Source organism: Sinocyclocheilus rhinocerous, unplaced genomic scaffold (genome assembly GCF_001515625.1).
Source record: "Sinocyclocheilus rhinocerous isolate Xijiao unplaced genomic scaffold, SAMN03320098_v1.1 scaffold1763, whole genome shotgun sequence".
In the NCBI taxonomy this organism is placed as follows: Eukaryota; Metazoa; Chordata; class Actinopteri; order Cypriniformes; family Cyprinidae; genus Sinocyclocheilus; species Sinocyclocheilus rhinocerous.
Window position 1 is genome coordinate 396331 of NW_015640500.1, and position 13560 is coordinate 409890.

Here is a 13560-nt window from a genome sequence, read left to right on the forward strand (position 1 = left end):
TTATTTATCATACTTACAGGTTGTGATGCAGTGGAGCAGCTGGTCCAAATAAACAGGATACTGATCCATCTTTCAACAGCAAGCGTTTTGTGAATCCCGCTTTGAACGCCCCGAGATTAGAGAAGCAGTCGTCAGTAGAATGACGTGTTTGTGGGCGGGGTCAAGTTGTTCGCAGCAGGCCAACGGAGAACATAGGCGCGCATTATGCAAATGTGTTACTTGTGACGTGTAGCCATCACGGAAGTGGGATGCGAATTACTAACGACTCGTTTCAGCTGTTCAGTCGATTCTTTATTTTGGGAGACAATAACTTTATTTATCGTGCACTTACAACTTTGCAGATCGTTTACATTCACATACAGCTAGCTACATTACACACTGCATGAAAGGCAATATTGGAAATGGCATAATAGGGGCACTTTAAAAGGTTGTAGTTTAAATTAATTATAATAACCCTCCTCTTACCTCCATGTCAAAAAATTATGCTGTTGACTAAATATTCTTCTATTGACTTTGTCTTAGCTCTCATGTATGCCAGCATTTTTGGGAATGTCTCAGCAATAATTCAGAGGCTTTATTCGGGAACAACACGCTATCACACCCAGATGTTGCGGGTTAAAGAGTTCATCCGCTTCCATCAGATACCTGGAGAACTGAGGCAGAGACTGGAAGAATATTTCCAACATTCCTGGTCCTACACCAATGGCATTAATATGAATGCAGTGAGTCACATACTGAGCCAGAATGAGTAACTCCGATATCATTCCTGTCTATACTATAGATTAATCTGTATAATAGAAACCCAATCGTGCCTCTTATTTTCTAATTATAGGTCCTGAAAGGTTTTCCTGAGTGTTTGCAAGCTGATATTTGCCTGCATCTGAATCGTAGTCTGCTGCAGAACTGTAAGGTGTTCCATGGGGCAAGTAAAGCGTGTCTGAGAGCTCTCGCCATGCGCTTCAAAACCACCCACTCCCCACCTGGAGACACCCTCTATCACCACGGTGACGTGAAGGCAATATTGGAAATGGCATAATAGGGGCACTTTAAAATCTTAGCCTAGTGGTCTCTACTTTGGGACGTTTTTTGATTTTTGCCATAGTCATTTGTTTATAGCAAAGTTGAATATATACTGCATCTAAAATCTGAAGAACTTAAAGTATGTTCTATGCATGAACACAATCCAGACATGCTACATCCAACATGTCAACATTATCATGTGACCAATGTCAGTCAAGTGACGTCTCTTTTATTCTTAAAAAAGGTATTTTTTTTTTAGAAAAACGTAAGCACGAAGAACCCTTACATTTATTTTAATATGAGATACTACTATAGCTTTTATACTTTGAATCAGTTTTTTATTTTTATATTTTCCATTTTAAATTTAGTTAAAATTGTAAGTTTTTTTAGTAGCTTTTTAAAAATATCTCTGTATAGTTTTATTTATTTATTTTCACTTTTATTTGTCCCTCTTTGTATTTTATAGTACATCAAGTTAATCTAAACGAAAATAAGGATCACACTTTAGTTTAGTAACCAATTCTCAATATTAACTAACTATTAACTATGACTTTTGCCTCAATAAACCCCTAATTTGCTGCCTATTAATAATTAGTAAGGTAGTTGTTAAGTTTAGGTATGGGGTATAGGATTAAGGATCTAAAATATGGTCATGCAGAATAAGGCATTAATATGCGCTATAAGTACTAATAAAAAGCCAATATGCTAGTAATATACATGCAAATAAGCAACTGGACCTTAAAATAAAGTGTTACCAAAATAAGAAATGTTACTTTGGATGAAATAATATATATATATATATATATATATATACACACTGTATATATGCCTGAGTGTTTGCAAGCTGATATTTGCCTGCATCTGAATCGTAGTCTGCTGCAGAACTGTAAGGTGTTCCATGGGGCAAGTAAAGCGTGTCTGAGAGCTCTCGCCATGCGCTTCAAAACCACCCACTCCCCACCTGGAGACACCCTCTATCACCACGGTGACGTGATCAAAGCCCTCCACTTCATCTCCCGAGGTTCCATTCAAGTGTTGCAACATAACATTGTGCTGGCCATCCTGGGTGAGATTAAAACAGCTGCCTGATCCACTGTTGTTTTAAGTGTTTTTTAGACTGATTGTCTTTTATAAGGCCTAATAAAAACTACTTCCTGTTTCACGTACAGGTAAGAATGATGTCTTTGGCGAGCCTATAAATCTGTATGCGGATCATGGTCACAGTAATGCTGATGTTACTGCACTTACCTACTGTGACCTTCACCGTATCCAAAGAGACGACCTTCTAGAGGTGCTGGACATGTACCCTGCGTTTGGCGAGAGCTTTTGGAGGAACCTAGAAATCGCCTTTAACCTACGAGACGTGTGTGAATCTCACATCCTAAACACATTTATACATATCCCTCACTGATTCTTGAATTCTGAGATAAAATAGACTATGATTGAAGGCATAAACCTTTATGTATCAAGGAATTGGTTTATTAATTGTTCATTTGAATTAAAGGGATAGTTCACCCAAAAATGAAAATTTGATGTTTATCTGCTTACCCCCAGGGTCCAAGATGTAGGTGACTTTGTTTCTTCAGTAGAACACAAACGAAGATTTTTAACTCAAACCGTTGCAGTCTGTCAGTCATATAATGGAAGTGAATGGGAATCAAGGCTTTGAGAGTCAAAAAAAACATACACAAACAAAACCCTGTGGCTCGTGACGATACATTGATGTGTAAAGACACGAAACGATCGGTCTGTGCAAGAAACTGAACAGTATTTATAGCGTTTTTTACCTCTGATTTACTGCAATGTCCGAAATGTCCAGAGCGCATTCGTGTCTTCTTCTTATTCTTGCTTTACGGCAGATCGCAGACTTATAAGTAAGTACATTACCGCCTCTCAAATCTACAATCTCAATTAGGAGTGTCAATGGTCCATTTGAGAGATAGGTGGCGGTATACAGACTGCAACGGTTTGAGTTAAAAATCTTAGTTTGTGTTCTACTGAAGAAACAAAGTCACCTACATCTTGGATGCCCTGGGGGTAAGCAGATAAACATCAAATTTTCATTTTTGGGTGAACTATCCCTTTAAGTCATGCTAAATATGTTCGGAGGTGCAACTTCCCACCTCTCAGAAAATTAAATATTATAAACACGGACAAATCTAACATTCACGCTTAATAATGAATGAACTGAGAATACAGGACGTTTTCAAAGCAGCTGTCAGCTTGTTGGTAGCTACTAATAGGACCAACTAATAAAAACCTCAAACAATTTCTTTACAGTTTGTAAGATGGACTTGACGTAATGATTATGATGGAGAAAATAAACATTATTTCTGTCAGGATGTAGTAGTAATGTTTGTTTTAAAGGTATTTTATAGCATCCAAATTATAGCATTTAAAGTGTGACCTAAGAGGAAGACCGCAAGGGTTTAGGGTGCGATTTGGGACAGGGCCTTAGAGATATCTAAAGGTGTACTCTGTAGTTTGTTGTTTATATGCTGTTCTTGTCTTGGACTTTATACTGACATCTATTGGTGTGGATGCAGCATTACAAAAATGTCAAGTCGGATTCCAGAAGCCAAACCATGGAGTGCTGCAAGGCTGTCATATTTTTGGTTAAATGCCTGAAAATGCCTCTATTTTCAAAACTAATGGAACATGTTTTGTCGAATATCATGCATTCTAGTCACCATAACAAATGCCAGCTTGTGTAATTAACAGCAATTAGGTGCAACCCTAAAACATTGAGACAAATGCTCTGTACATCTACAGTAATCATTGTTTTAACTGATATGTAATCAGGCTGAACAGATGATGCCCAGTGAAAATTTGGACTGTGGATACCATGTGAATGGCATTCGACACCGCCAAAACTCACTAGACAGGCACAACAGGCCAGGTGAGTGGAACACTCACAAATATAAACACAACTGAGATCTACTGAGACTTAGTTGTGTCCAGAAGTTCACAGTTTTGCAAATTTTAAAGTAAAAAGATTTTAATTCTTGCAACAAAAAAAAAAAAACTAAACCATATTTCAGAATAATTAAATTCACAGTTTGCCATAATTCACATATACCCTTGTTTCTTTTCGAGCCAGACTTTTGACTAAATTCACAGAGAACATGTCAAAGACATACGTTTATCACCTAATTCAGGCCAAAGCAGTCAATTAAATTCTTAAAATGGCTCTTGTCTTGCTATTCAAGACGGAATGGACCAGAACGACTCGTACCCATCCCGGATGTGTTCGACCCTGGGTCGCAATCATTCTCTAACTACTCACATGCACTGGGAGGAGCTGTGTAGCTGTGGAAGCTCTACATTGCAGTCCAGTGAAAATCTCAGCAAGTCTCCCATCAGCCACTGTGAGCTGTACACTTTGGATGCAGATCATCTGGACTACCCCTCTCCTGTTGTGAGACTAATACCGCCTCGTGGTGCCTCTGGGGTCAGCACAGAGCCCGGCATGGATATGGGGCACTTGGCTGGTAAGGTGCACAACGTAATTCATTGGTTACATTTTTGCCTTTGACTTTATCTTGACGTCTGTTGGTTGCAGCATTACACAAATGTTAAATTTCAGTCCTGACGCCAAACCATAGTGTGCTGCATGATGTATTGCTGTAGGCCAAAACCCAGAAACGAGTTAGCATTTTAGCACTACCAGTTCCATCAGTGTATTTTTTAAATTAGGTTTTGGTTAAATGCCTGAAATAAGGTCAGTGGTCAACACAAGCTCAAGAAATAGTTGTTTTATTCTTTAACATAAAATACATCATACCATGCGATTTTTTAAACTTTTACTTTTCTTGAAAAAATGTGGTTGCTAGCATGTAGCTAAATGGGACTTATGTGTTTACAGTGTTATTGTAAGCTATTCTAACTCTAACTTTCATGGAAAATGCTTTTTTTTTTAATAACATCTGAAAGAGTTGTCGGAAGCGGTGACCATTGTGTGGTTCGTTTATAGCCTATGACTTGGCTTTTTACCTCTGGTGATTGTATTTAGGTTTCAAAATTCATAAATGTTCATGAAGAAGAATCATTAACTTTTATCAGTCACAGAGCTTATTTTCTACAATATTCCAAAATCCAATGGGAAATCCTATTGGGTTTTTATTGAGGGAACCAGGCTGATGCTAACTTCAAGGTTGACCTACAAAAATACATCATTACTGCAGCACTATATTGGAGAACTGGGTAATTTTGTAAGTTTCAGTGATAACATTTTCACTTGAATTGTTGGATTATTATTATTCAATGTCTCCTCCTAACATAAGCTCCCCCTCCATCTGGATTGTACCATTACTGGCCTGACCACCAGGCAGCTCATTTCACTGAACAGCGCCCCCTATCTGTCCGGACCTCATTCTCACCACCATTCTTTGAGCATCAACCCAGTGAACTTGAGTCCAGACTGGAGCTCCTGCAGAGCCAACTCAGCAGGTAGGTGGTGCATCTTAAAGAAACCGTTAAAACAACTAAAACGGGCAGTTCTGTTGCCATTTATTGCCCAGCACGAAGAATAAGAATGAACGAGAATGAAGAACAGTTTGTTCATGGTGCTCTCTCTGTTACATTGACACTTACAGTGACCAGGGGCTGTCACTTGATTATAATGGATGAAGGTGTCTAGTAAATAACTACTTACATGCTGCAGTTTTCTGCTCCCTTTCTCCCAGGCTGGAGACCAGAATGACAGCAGACATCAATGCGATCCTTCAGCTTCTCCAGCGACAGATTGCTCCGGTGCCCCCAGCATATAGCACCGTATTACCTGACAACCACACTCCTGACCCTGCTATACTGTACGGAAGCAGCGCACCAGTACTTCACAGCATGTACCCGATCCCAAACATTCAGCTGGACAGTAGAAACACTGGCATTCAGGTAAAAATGCTGTCCAGTAAAATTGGTTTTCAATGACAGACAAAAAGAAGTGTGTTTAATTATAGTGAATGTGCACTTTTAGTGCACTTCATATCTTTAAAAAAAATTATTTTTAATATACTCTATTTGCAGATAATATTAATGAATAAAAGGCCACTTAAGTGTACTTAAATAGAATTACATTTTATGATTGTTCCTTAACTCACTTAAGTACATTTTTAAATAGTGCACTTTGTAATAATTTTGCCAAATGATTACAATTGAATTCATTACAGTTAATTATTACATTAAAAGTTTACTTTTGAATAATCGTTTTAATAAATTGTTTTATAATCGTTTGTCATGCTTAAAAGACCAACACTTATTTTTGGTTATTATAATTTCACCGTAATGTGTTTATTTGATATTACATTTAAAGTTAATATATTTTTTAAATGTAGTTAATTGCAACTTAATTACAAATGTGTAATTACAAATAGTTTCAGTAGATGAGACATTAAAGTGTTGGACTGATTGCCGTGGACAATATTATATTTTAGTTTACCGTAAATGCTTGTCAGTACACTTTAACCATATTTTTTTAAAGATAATAGAATAATTATAAAGTTACATATTATGAAGTTACCTACGTAAGTGGGTCAAGTACGCACTAAGTTCAACCAGTTGTATTTAATGTAAATTTAAACTATAATACATTTTAATTTAATTGTAAATAGCATGCAATTAAGTGACAGAAAATATTACTGTACATTAAATTTACACTTAAGTTTATATAAAAGTATGCTCAAGCGTACTTCTTTTTAACAAGGTTTGATTACTACCAGAACTTTAGTCATTCCAAAACCATCTTGATACTAAATACTAACCTCTAGCTGAGCAGTATCCACACTAAACCTATGACAATAAAAAAATGTCTGTGTGGAGCTTTTTTTTTTACTTGAATGATTAATAAACCAAATTAACTATCTTTAACTCTGTGTTTCCAGAGTTCAGCCCAGCCAGATTCCATATTCAAGTCAAATTCCCAGGGTTCTCTGTCCAGTGGTGTTCACATGGGAGCTGCATCAGATGACTGTGTACCCGATAAACTGGAAACTAATACTGTTTCAACCCCAGTGCTTCAGCCCATATTGATAGATGCACCACGCCTCTGTGCATCCCTCCGCTTTCCCTCATTGCCCAGCAACCTGGACACTTCATCACACCTGGAAGAAATTCCAAAATACACGTCTGACCCTGCCTTACCAGTCAGCTAAAATCACAACACACCATCAACCGGCTTATCATAACAGAACAATGAGAACACATCAAAACACAATTCGATAAATACCCTACTGATGCTAAGAATACCAAGCAATTTGACCATCTTGGTAAACCAAGCGTTGCAGTCCATAAGTTAGGACAGGCCTAAACTAGCACTAAACCAGCGTAAAATCTCAAGCTGGTCTTTTTAACAGTTAAACAACCATTTAAATACAAACACTACAAGACAAAATCCTACAAAAGCTGCAACTTAAGCATCTCAAACCTCAAGATGAATGTGAGTGACCATCAATGACATGTTCTACATGCAGTGAGACTCGGGAAACAGATAATACAGGAGCTGATAAACCTTTGTAATGATACAGCAAATCTAACCAAAGAATGCCTCTGTATGTCTGGAATATTCTGTCCATTTACTATAATTAAAACAATGTTCAATCCCTTTTATGTAGTCAAGACTTGTCTTTGCAGAAAGTGATTTAATAAATATAAAGATAAATATTCACAGGAATACAAATATGCATTTAGAATAGGTGTTTAGATATTTGAGGATCTCAAAGGAAATATTGCTTTAAACTACTGAAAAAGCTACTCTTAAAATGAAGAGAGAAATAAGACAATTCTGGATGCTGTTCTTTAAAGATCTACCAGATTTTGCAGTTCAACAGATAATAATAAAATAAATAAATACAAATCTGATAAAAAGTTTGTAGTCAAACTTTGATGTTGGCTTGAAAAAGCCTAGTCTTAAAAGGTTTGAAGGTTTTACGTTCTGGGTTGATGCTAAGGTGTTGCTATGCAGATGCTACTTGTTAGGGTGTTCTGGGTGGTTGCTAAGGTGTTTCTATGCAGTTGCTGTTTGTTAGGGTGTTCTGAGTGGTTGCTAAGGTGTTACTATGCAGATGCTACTTGTTAGGGTGTTATGAGTGGTTGCTAAGGTGTTGCTATGCAGATGCTACTTATTAGGGTGTTCTGGGTGGTTGCTAAGGTGTTTCTATGCAGTTGCTTTAAAGAAATTCATATGCATGCATTTAAATGTAATACCTCTAATTTTATCCGCAGAACTATTTTTTTAAGCTTACGCTTTTTTATTAAAAAACATTTTTACATTAATATGATTTCAGTAAAGTGTGTCTGCTGGACACTGACCTCTGTGTGGCACTGTCACCATAAGATCACAACAGCCGGAACAGCACAACATTTGCACAACATCCCCTGACTTATTCTTATCATTATTTGAACATGAACATTATCTTCTTGGTGTTTAGGAATAACTCTCTACTTCCTCATAATGGGATTAGATCGACATGTATTCATCACAAGGTCACAGATTTCAGATCGAGATAGATCAATAAATGCTCTTTTTGGACTTGAGAGGACACCGAGTTCTGATGCAGTATTTTTTCATTGTATATCTACCTTATGTATAGCAAAAGATGAATTAAAATGTTTATTTTCATAATATGACCCCTTTCGTAGTGAAAGTAAACAGTTAATAATTAACACAGGATAATTTATATGTAAACTGTCAACTTATAAACACTAATATAATGAAAACTTAAGCTTATGATTACTAAGCATATTTATAACACTAACAAAAATATGATTTTAGCTCATGAATATTAAATAGGTTATGCTGACATTGATTCATAAACTTCCTAGAGCGTCCAGTCATGTTACCAAATATTCCGAAGCCAAATGTCAAAACTGCTCATAATTTAAGTAGATGAGTTTGTGCTTTAGATGCCATGAAATCACATGGATTGAAGTTTGTCTCTGATTTCATTTCTTTTTATTATCTCACAACATTGTTTTGTAGAATAACATAAAAAGCAGGTGAGGAGATTGTTCACCCCAATTTTAGGCATCAAAATGTACCTCTTTACCAGTAATATAGAAATCAATTTAAGCCAGTTGGCAAAGTCTGGTTACCAAGAAGCACTATTTAAAATATCTCTCAAAAGACTTTTGCACACTGGTACCATTAGAGTTCTCAAAGTCATATTGTGTACAGTATATTTACAATCTCTCGGCTCACACGAAAAATAGCATTATTACATCAAAAAGTCTACAATTACCATTCAACCACTAGCTGAGATCAGGACAATATGCATATAAAAAGTACAACATTCAATATTAAACATTCAACGTGTATATTTTTGTAAAAATCATGGCATTAATAGATTATAAAGTTCCTTCAGTGTGCTTGCATAGACTTTGTATCCAGAAATAATTTTAGTTGGCATCAATGCTGATTTATGGCATGACAAATGGAGCTGAAACTAAAACTTCGAAGCTACTGTTGGTGCTTAATTCTATTGTCAAACGCTGTGGCTTGCAGTAAATGAAGGGCTCTACATCTAAAAAGGAAATTTGGAAAATCAGTTTCTTATGCATCTTCGGAAAAGTAATCACGTAAACATGCAAGTATAGAATCACATACCAAAAGAAGGCAACTAAATAGACACGTCAAAGGGGAAGTGAGTTATTTCTGTATCAGTAGTGGCATCAAATGCAATTGCTAAAACAAGTTGGAAAGCCAGCACCCCAATGCTCAGGATGTTCGAACAGATTGCTACAGTATGATCTATTTCTACACATTTTTCAAACTGAACCAATAGCCTGGACCAAAACAAAACGGTGTAGACTGTGTTGGCTATGCAGAGACAAGGATCCATCCCTTATTGTGAAAAACAATCACGTCATTGTTTGAGCTGATGTCGAAACACACTGGAGTGCCACTAGCACACATAATATCCCTCTCTCACTCCAGCGACTCCATTCACTCACAGTTCGTCATCTGTGACTACAGCTTCACATACTCTCAAAGCTGAATTTCTCATTTCATATTCAGCAAAATCAACAAGTAATTGCTAAACCATGATAGATCTTCAAACATCTGGAATTTAAGATGTGGTTTAGTGAAAATAACTGCATAATGTATGAAATGGCACTAAAGAATGCATATTGATATGGCAAGGACAAAACATTCACGTCTTTCCTCAAAGAAGTGACATATTAACTGGACGCTGGAGTCGGGGAGTTAACAAAAGGCGCACGTTGTAATTTGGAACAATGGAGGCATTGAAGGGGTGTTCGTCCAGCCGGAGGCCACAGCTGCTAATATATGGAAATCAGACCACATTCTTAAACATGGAGTATTTACTCCACAACACTGTGTTTAGTGTTAGCCGTCTTTCTGCGTGCATGTGAGGCAAATTTAAATGAGTAGGAGGTGTCGTGCCTAAAAGGAGTTCTTATAAAATAATAACAATAGACGTTATGAACATGAATGATCACATCTGGGGTTAAACATTGACTGAAACCTCTTATTACAAATAAACCTGTTGGTCTGGTAGTAAGGGCCCATTCACATCAATTAATACCACATTGTATTCATCACTGCAAAGAAGAAAGTCCGGTAGGTAACTAAAACGTGCAATAAAAAAATACAGCGAGATATTTAAACATATTTACCTGAAGATATATCCAGGTCATATTTCAACCCAAAATCAAAAGGACCAAAAATAAAACAAATTTTTGCCTAAAGAAAATGTATTCTACCAGTACTAGTAAGACGTTTTGCATTGTGACGCATTTTAACCCTTGTGCATCAATTAAAAAAAGTTACACATAGGTCCATAGTGGACAAAAATGTCCATGTCAAAAAACTGTCATAAAAATTTGAAGCTTGGGAGCACAGAGTTAAGTCACAAGGGTTAATTATAATTTAATATAATTTTAATTTTATATATATATATATATATATACACTACTGTACAAAAGTTTGGAATAATCAAGATTTTAAATGTTTTTGAAAGCTTCTCAAGCTCACCATGCTGATTTGCTGCTCAAGAATTTTTTTTTTTTATAATTATCCATGTCGAAAACAGTTTTTGCTTTTTCATATTTTTGTGGAAACCATGATGCATTTTTTTTCAGGATTATTTGATGAATAGAAAATTCAAAGGAACAGCTTTATTTTATTTTAGTCACTTGTTTTGATTACAGCTTTTTTTGAATTGCTAAAACACATTTCTTGAAACCATCACTCATTTTCTCAAAACCTTAAACACAAATCCAAATACTCAAACTAAATTCACGAAACCTCTGACTCTTCCATCAAAATCAAACAATCACTGCAAAACCATTTCACCTGTACTCAAAATCTCTCAGATCTCACACACACACGAGTCAATAAAATAAACACTACAGAGCATTCATCAGACACTACAGAGAAAAATGGAGAACACAACTGCCTGAACGTGTGTTTAAGGTTTAGCAGAAAGAGTGCTTTATTTGACAAATTGGTTTAAGCTAGTGAGAATTTGGTTCAGAGATTGGGGTTTAGTGTTTTAGCAATTCAGAAAAACTGTAATAAAATGCAACCTTGCCGAATACAGTATTTCTCCAAACTTTTGAACGGCAGTTCATATGTACACTAATGAGATGCTCGGGAGGAAATGCGGTTAATTATAATAAAAATAAGCTTAAGCAAACATCTTAACATACGCATTAGTATTATGCACAATATTTAAAATCAGGGTGCAATATGGCCTGGACACCCTTCGCTCTACATACATCTGTACAACTGTTACCCAGCCCATAATGAAGATAGTCATTGCTCAAACAAGGAATTAAAAAAAATGCCCAAACAAATGCGAAAACCTGGATATGTCACAGATGAGAAATGCTGATTAATCTTCAGAGCCAGTTTCATCGCTGAACACACAACGCCCGCTTCGTACGGCAATAATGTCAGTCTTTCATTCACTGGCACTGTAGCTGCTCACCCAGGGCCGTTACACACAGAACAGAGCAGCTTTGATTGTGTCCGGCTCTCACGCAGCGCTCTGGAAAGCAGTGTGTACGGTCCTGGTTTGGAATTGAATTGAATCTCCAGAAAAGGTAACGTTTTTATGAGATGACCAAATTCAAATAAAAATCCTTAGTGTTCTACAAAGACATTATCCAGTGTTAACATCATTCAAGCAGTCTTAAAAACGTACCATGTATTTGTCAGATGCAAAAAAAGCAGATTTTTTGGCAAAAACAGGAAATGCATCCATCTTCAAATTCCAACTCCAGTACAGAATGCTACATACGTTTGTATGGTAATTTAGTAGAAAGCCATGAGAAACCATTCCCATTGAGAACATCCTTCACAAAATATGTCTTTTACTCACTCGCTCGCTCATGCACACAACTTCACCGCTCACGCTTACACTCAAACTGTACCGAATGATTCCTCTCAAGTATACTCCATCTGACCACTCCATGTCTCTGCTAAGCCCAGGTACTCTGGGTTTTCTGCTGTGGTGGTCATGTAGCCATTGGGCTGCCTGTGAGTCGTACCTCCGTTTATGGACGCTCTGGCGACTGCCTGAGCTTTAGCTGCGATATCATGATAGTAGGGGTTGTCGAAGGCGGGTGAAACGGGTGAGATGCTGTGCATTGGCACCAGGTACTCTGGGTTCTCCACACTGTTCCCTGTATAAAGACCATTAATGAATCTCCTCTCTCTCGCTTTGCGTGGAAGTGTGCTGGGACGGTCAGATGACACGTCCTGGTTCACATACTCTGCAATCAAAGAGAATTTTTATTTTTATTTGATACTTTATTATGTTTTTCCGTTCAAGCATATTTAATACAGTTATACAAATGAACATTTCCTTTAAAGACATTTTTTACCAATTATTATTCCTAATTTTTCCTTTTACTTTCTCTTCCCTCACTTTTTTCTTTTGTGATAATACCCATCACCAATGCAGAAAGAAAAATAAAAAAGTAATAATAATAATTAGAACAATAACCAATACATACCTAAACACTTTAGAGTTTTTTTAAAGATACCGTGTTGAAGTGATGGCATTAAAAGTGTTAAAATAAGTCTTAAATAGCAACTTTTACCTCTGTAATGTAATGCACTTACAAGGGAAACAGGATCTTCATCAACAACAATGTGGAGTGAGACTTAATTGAAATAATTGTTAGCTAAAATTGTTGGAATGCACGATATATTGGTACAGTGTCAGTGAATGGCCGATAAGTGTTTTATTTTTATTTATTTAGAAAAATAAATACATTATAACATAACATAACAATATAATATAATTAGGGCTGTCATCGTTAACGCGTTAACGCATGCGATTAATTTTACAATCCTTAATGTGTTAAAATAATTTAACGCAATTAACGCAAAATTACTAAAGCACAATTTCTATTCTAACCCTTTAACCCAATTTTGCTTCTCTGCTTGCGATTAGATCATTTTAAGCTGCTAAACTCCGGGAAAGTTTTCAGTCCAATGATCCAGTAAGCGAATGCATTCAAACAATCCGTCCAAAACAGCGCTAATATAAAGGAAACCAGGCTGATTACATC

The 13560-nt window shown here is 36.5% G+C and overlaps 2 protein-coding genes across 2 annotated transcripts in view; one reads left to right on the forward strand and one right to left on the reverse strand.

Annotated features, from left to right (window-relative positions):
- Positions 1-7751, forward strand: part of kcnh6b (potassium voltage-gated channel, subfamily H (eag-related), member 6b) — a 24188-nt gene extending 16437 nt beyond the window's left edge. The window contains exons 5-13 of the mRNA XM_016569440.1: positions 523-722; positions 833-910; positions 1912-2086; positions 2190-2383; positions 3823-3919; positions 4230-4511; positions 5304-5469; positions 5706-5913; positions 6900-7751. Of these exons, the coding sequence (XP_016424926.1) occupies positions 523-722; positions 833-910; positions 1912-2086; positions 2190-2383; positions 3823-3919; positions 4230-4511; positions 5304-5469; positions 5706-5913; positions 6900-7169 (1670 nt within the window). The 3' untranslated portion in view covers positions 7170-7751. The remainder of the gene's footprint in view (positions 1-522; positions 723-832; positions 911-1911; positions 2087-2189; positions 2384-3822; positions 3920-4229; positions 4512-5303; positions 5470-5705; positions 5914-6899) is intronic.
- Positions 7752-11498: 3747 nt separating this feature from the next.
- LOC107753308 (receptor tyrosine-protein kinase erbB-2-like) overlaps positions 11499-13560 on the reverse strand; it is a 50084-nt gene continuing 48022 nt past the window's right edge. Inside the window, exon 27 of the mRNA XM_016569441.1 lies at positions 11499-12756. Coding sequence (XP_016424927.1) covers positions 12428-12756 — 329 coding nt within the window. The 3' untranslated portion in view covers positions 11499-12427. The remainder of the gene's footprint in view (positions 12757-13560) is intronic.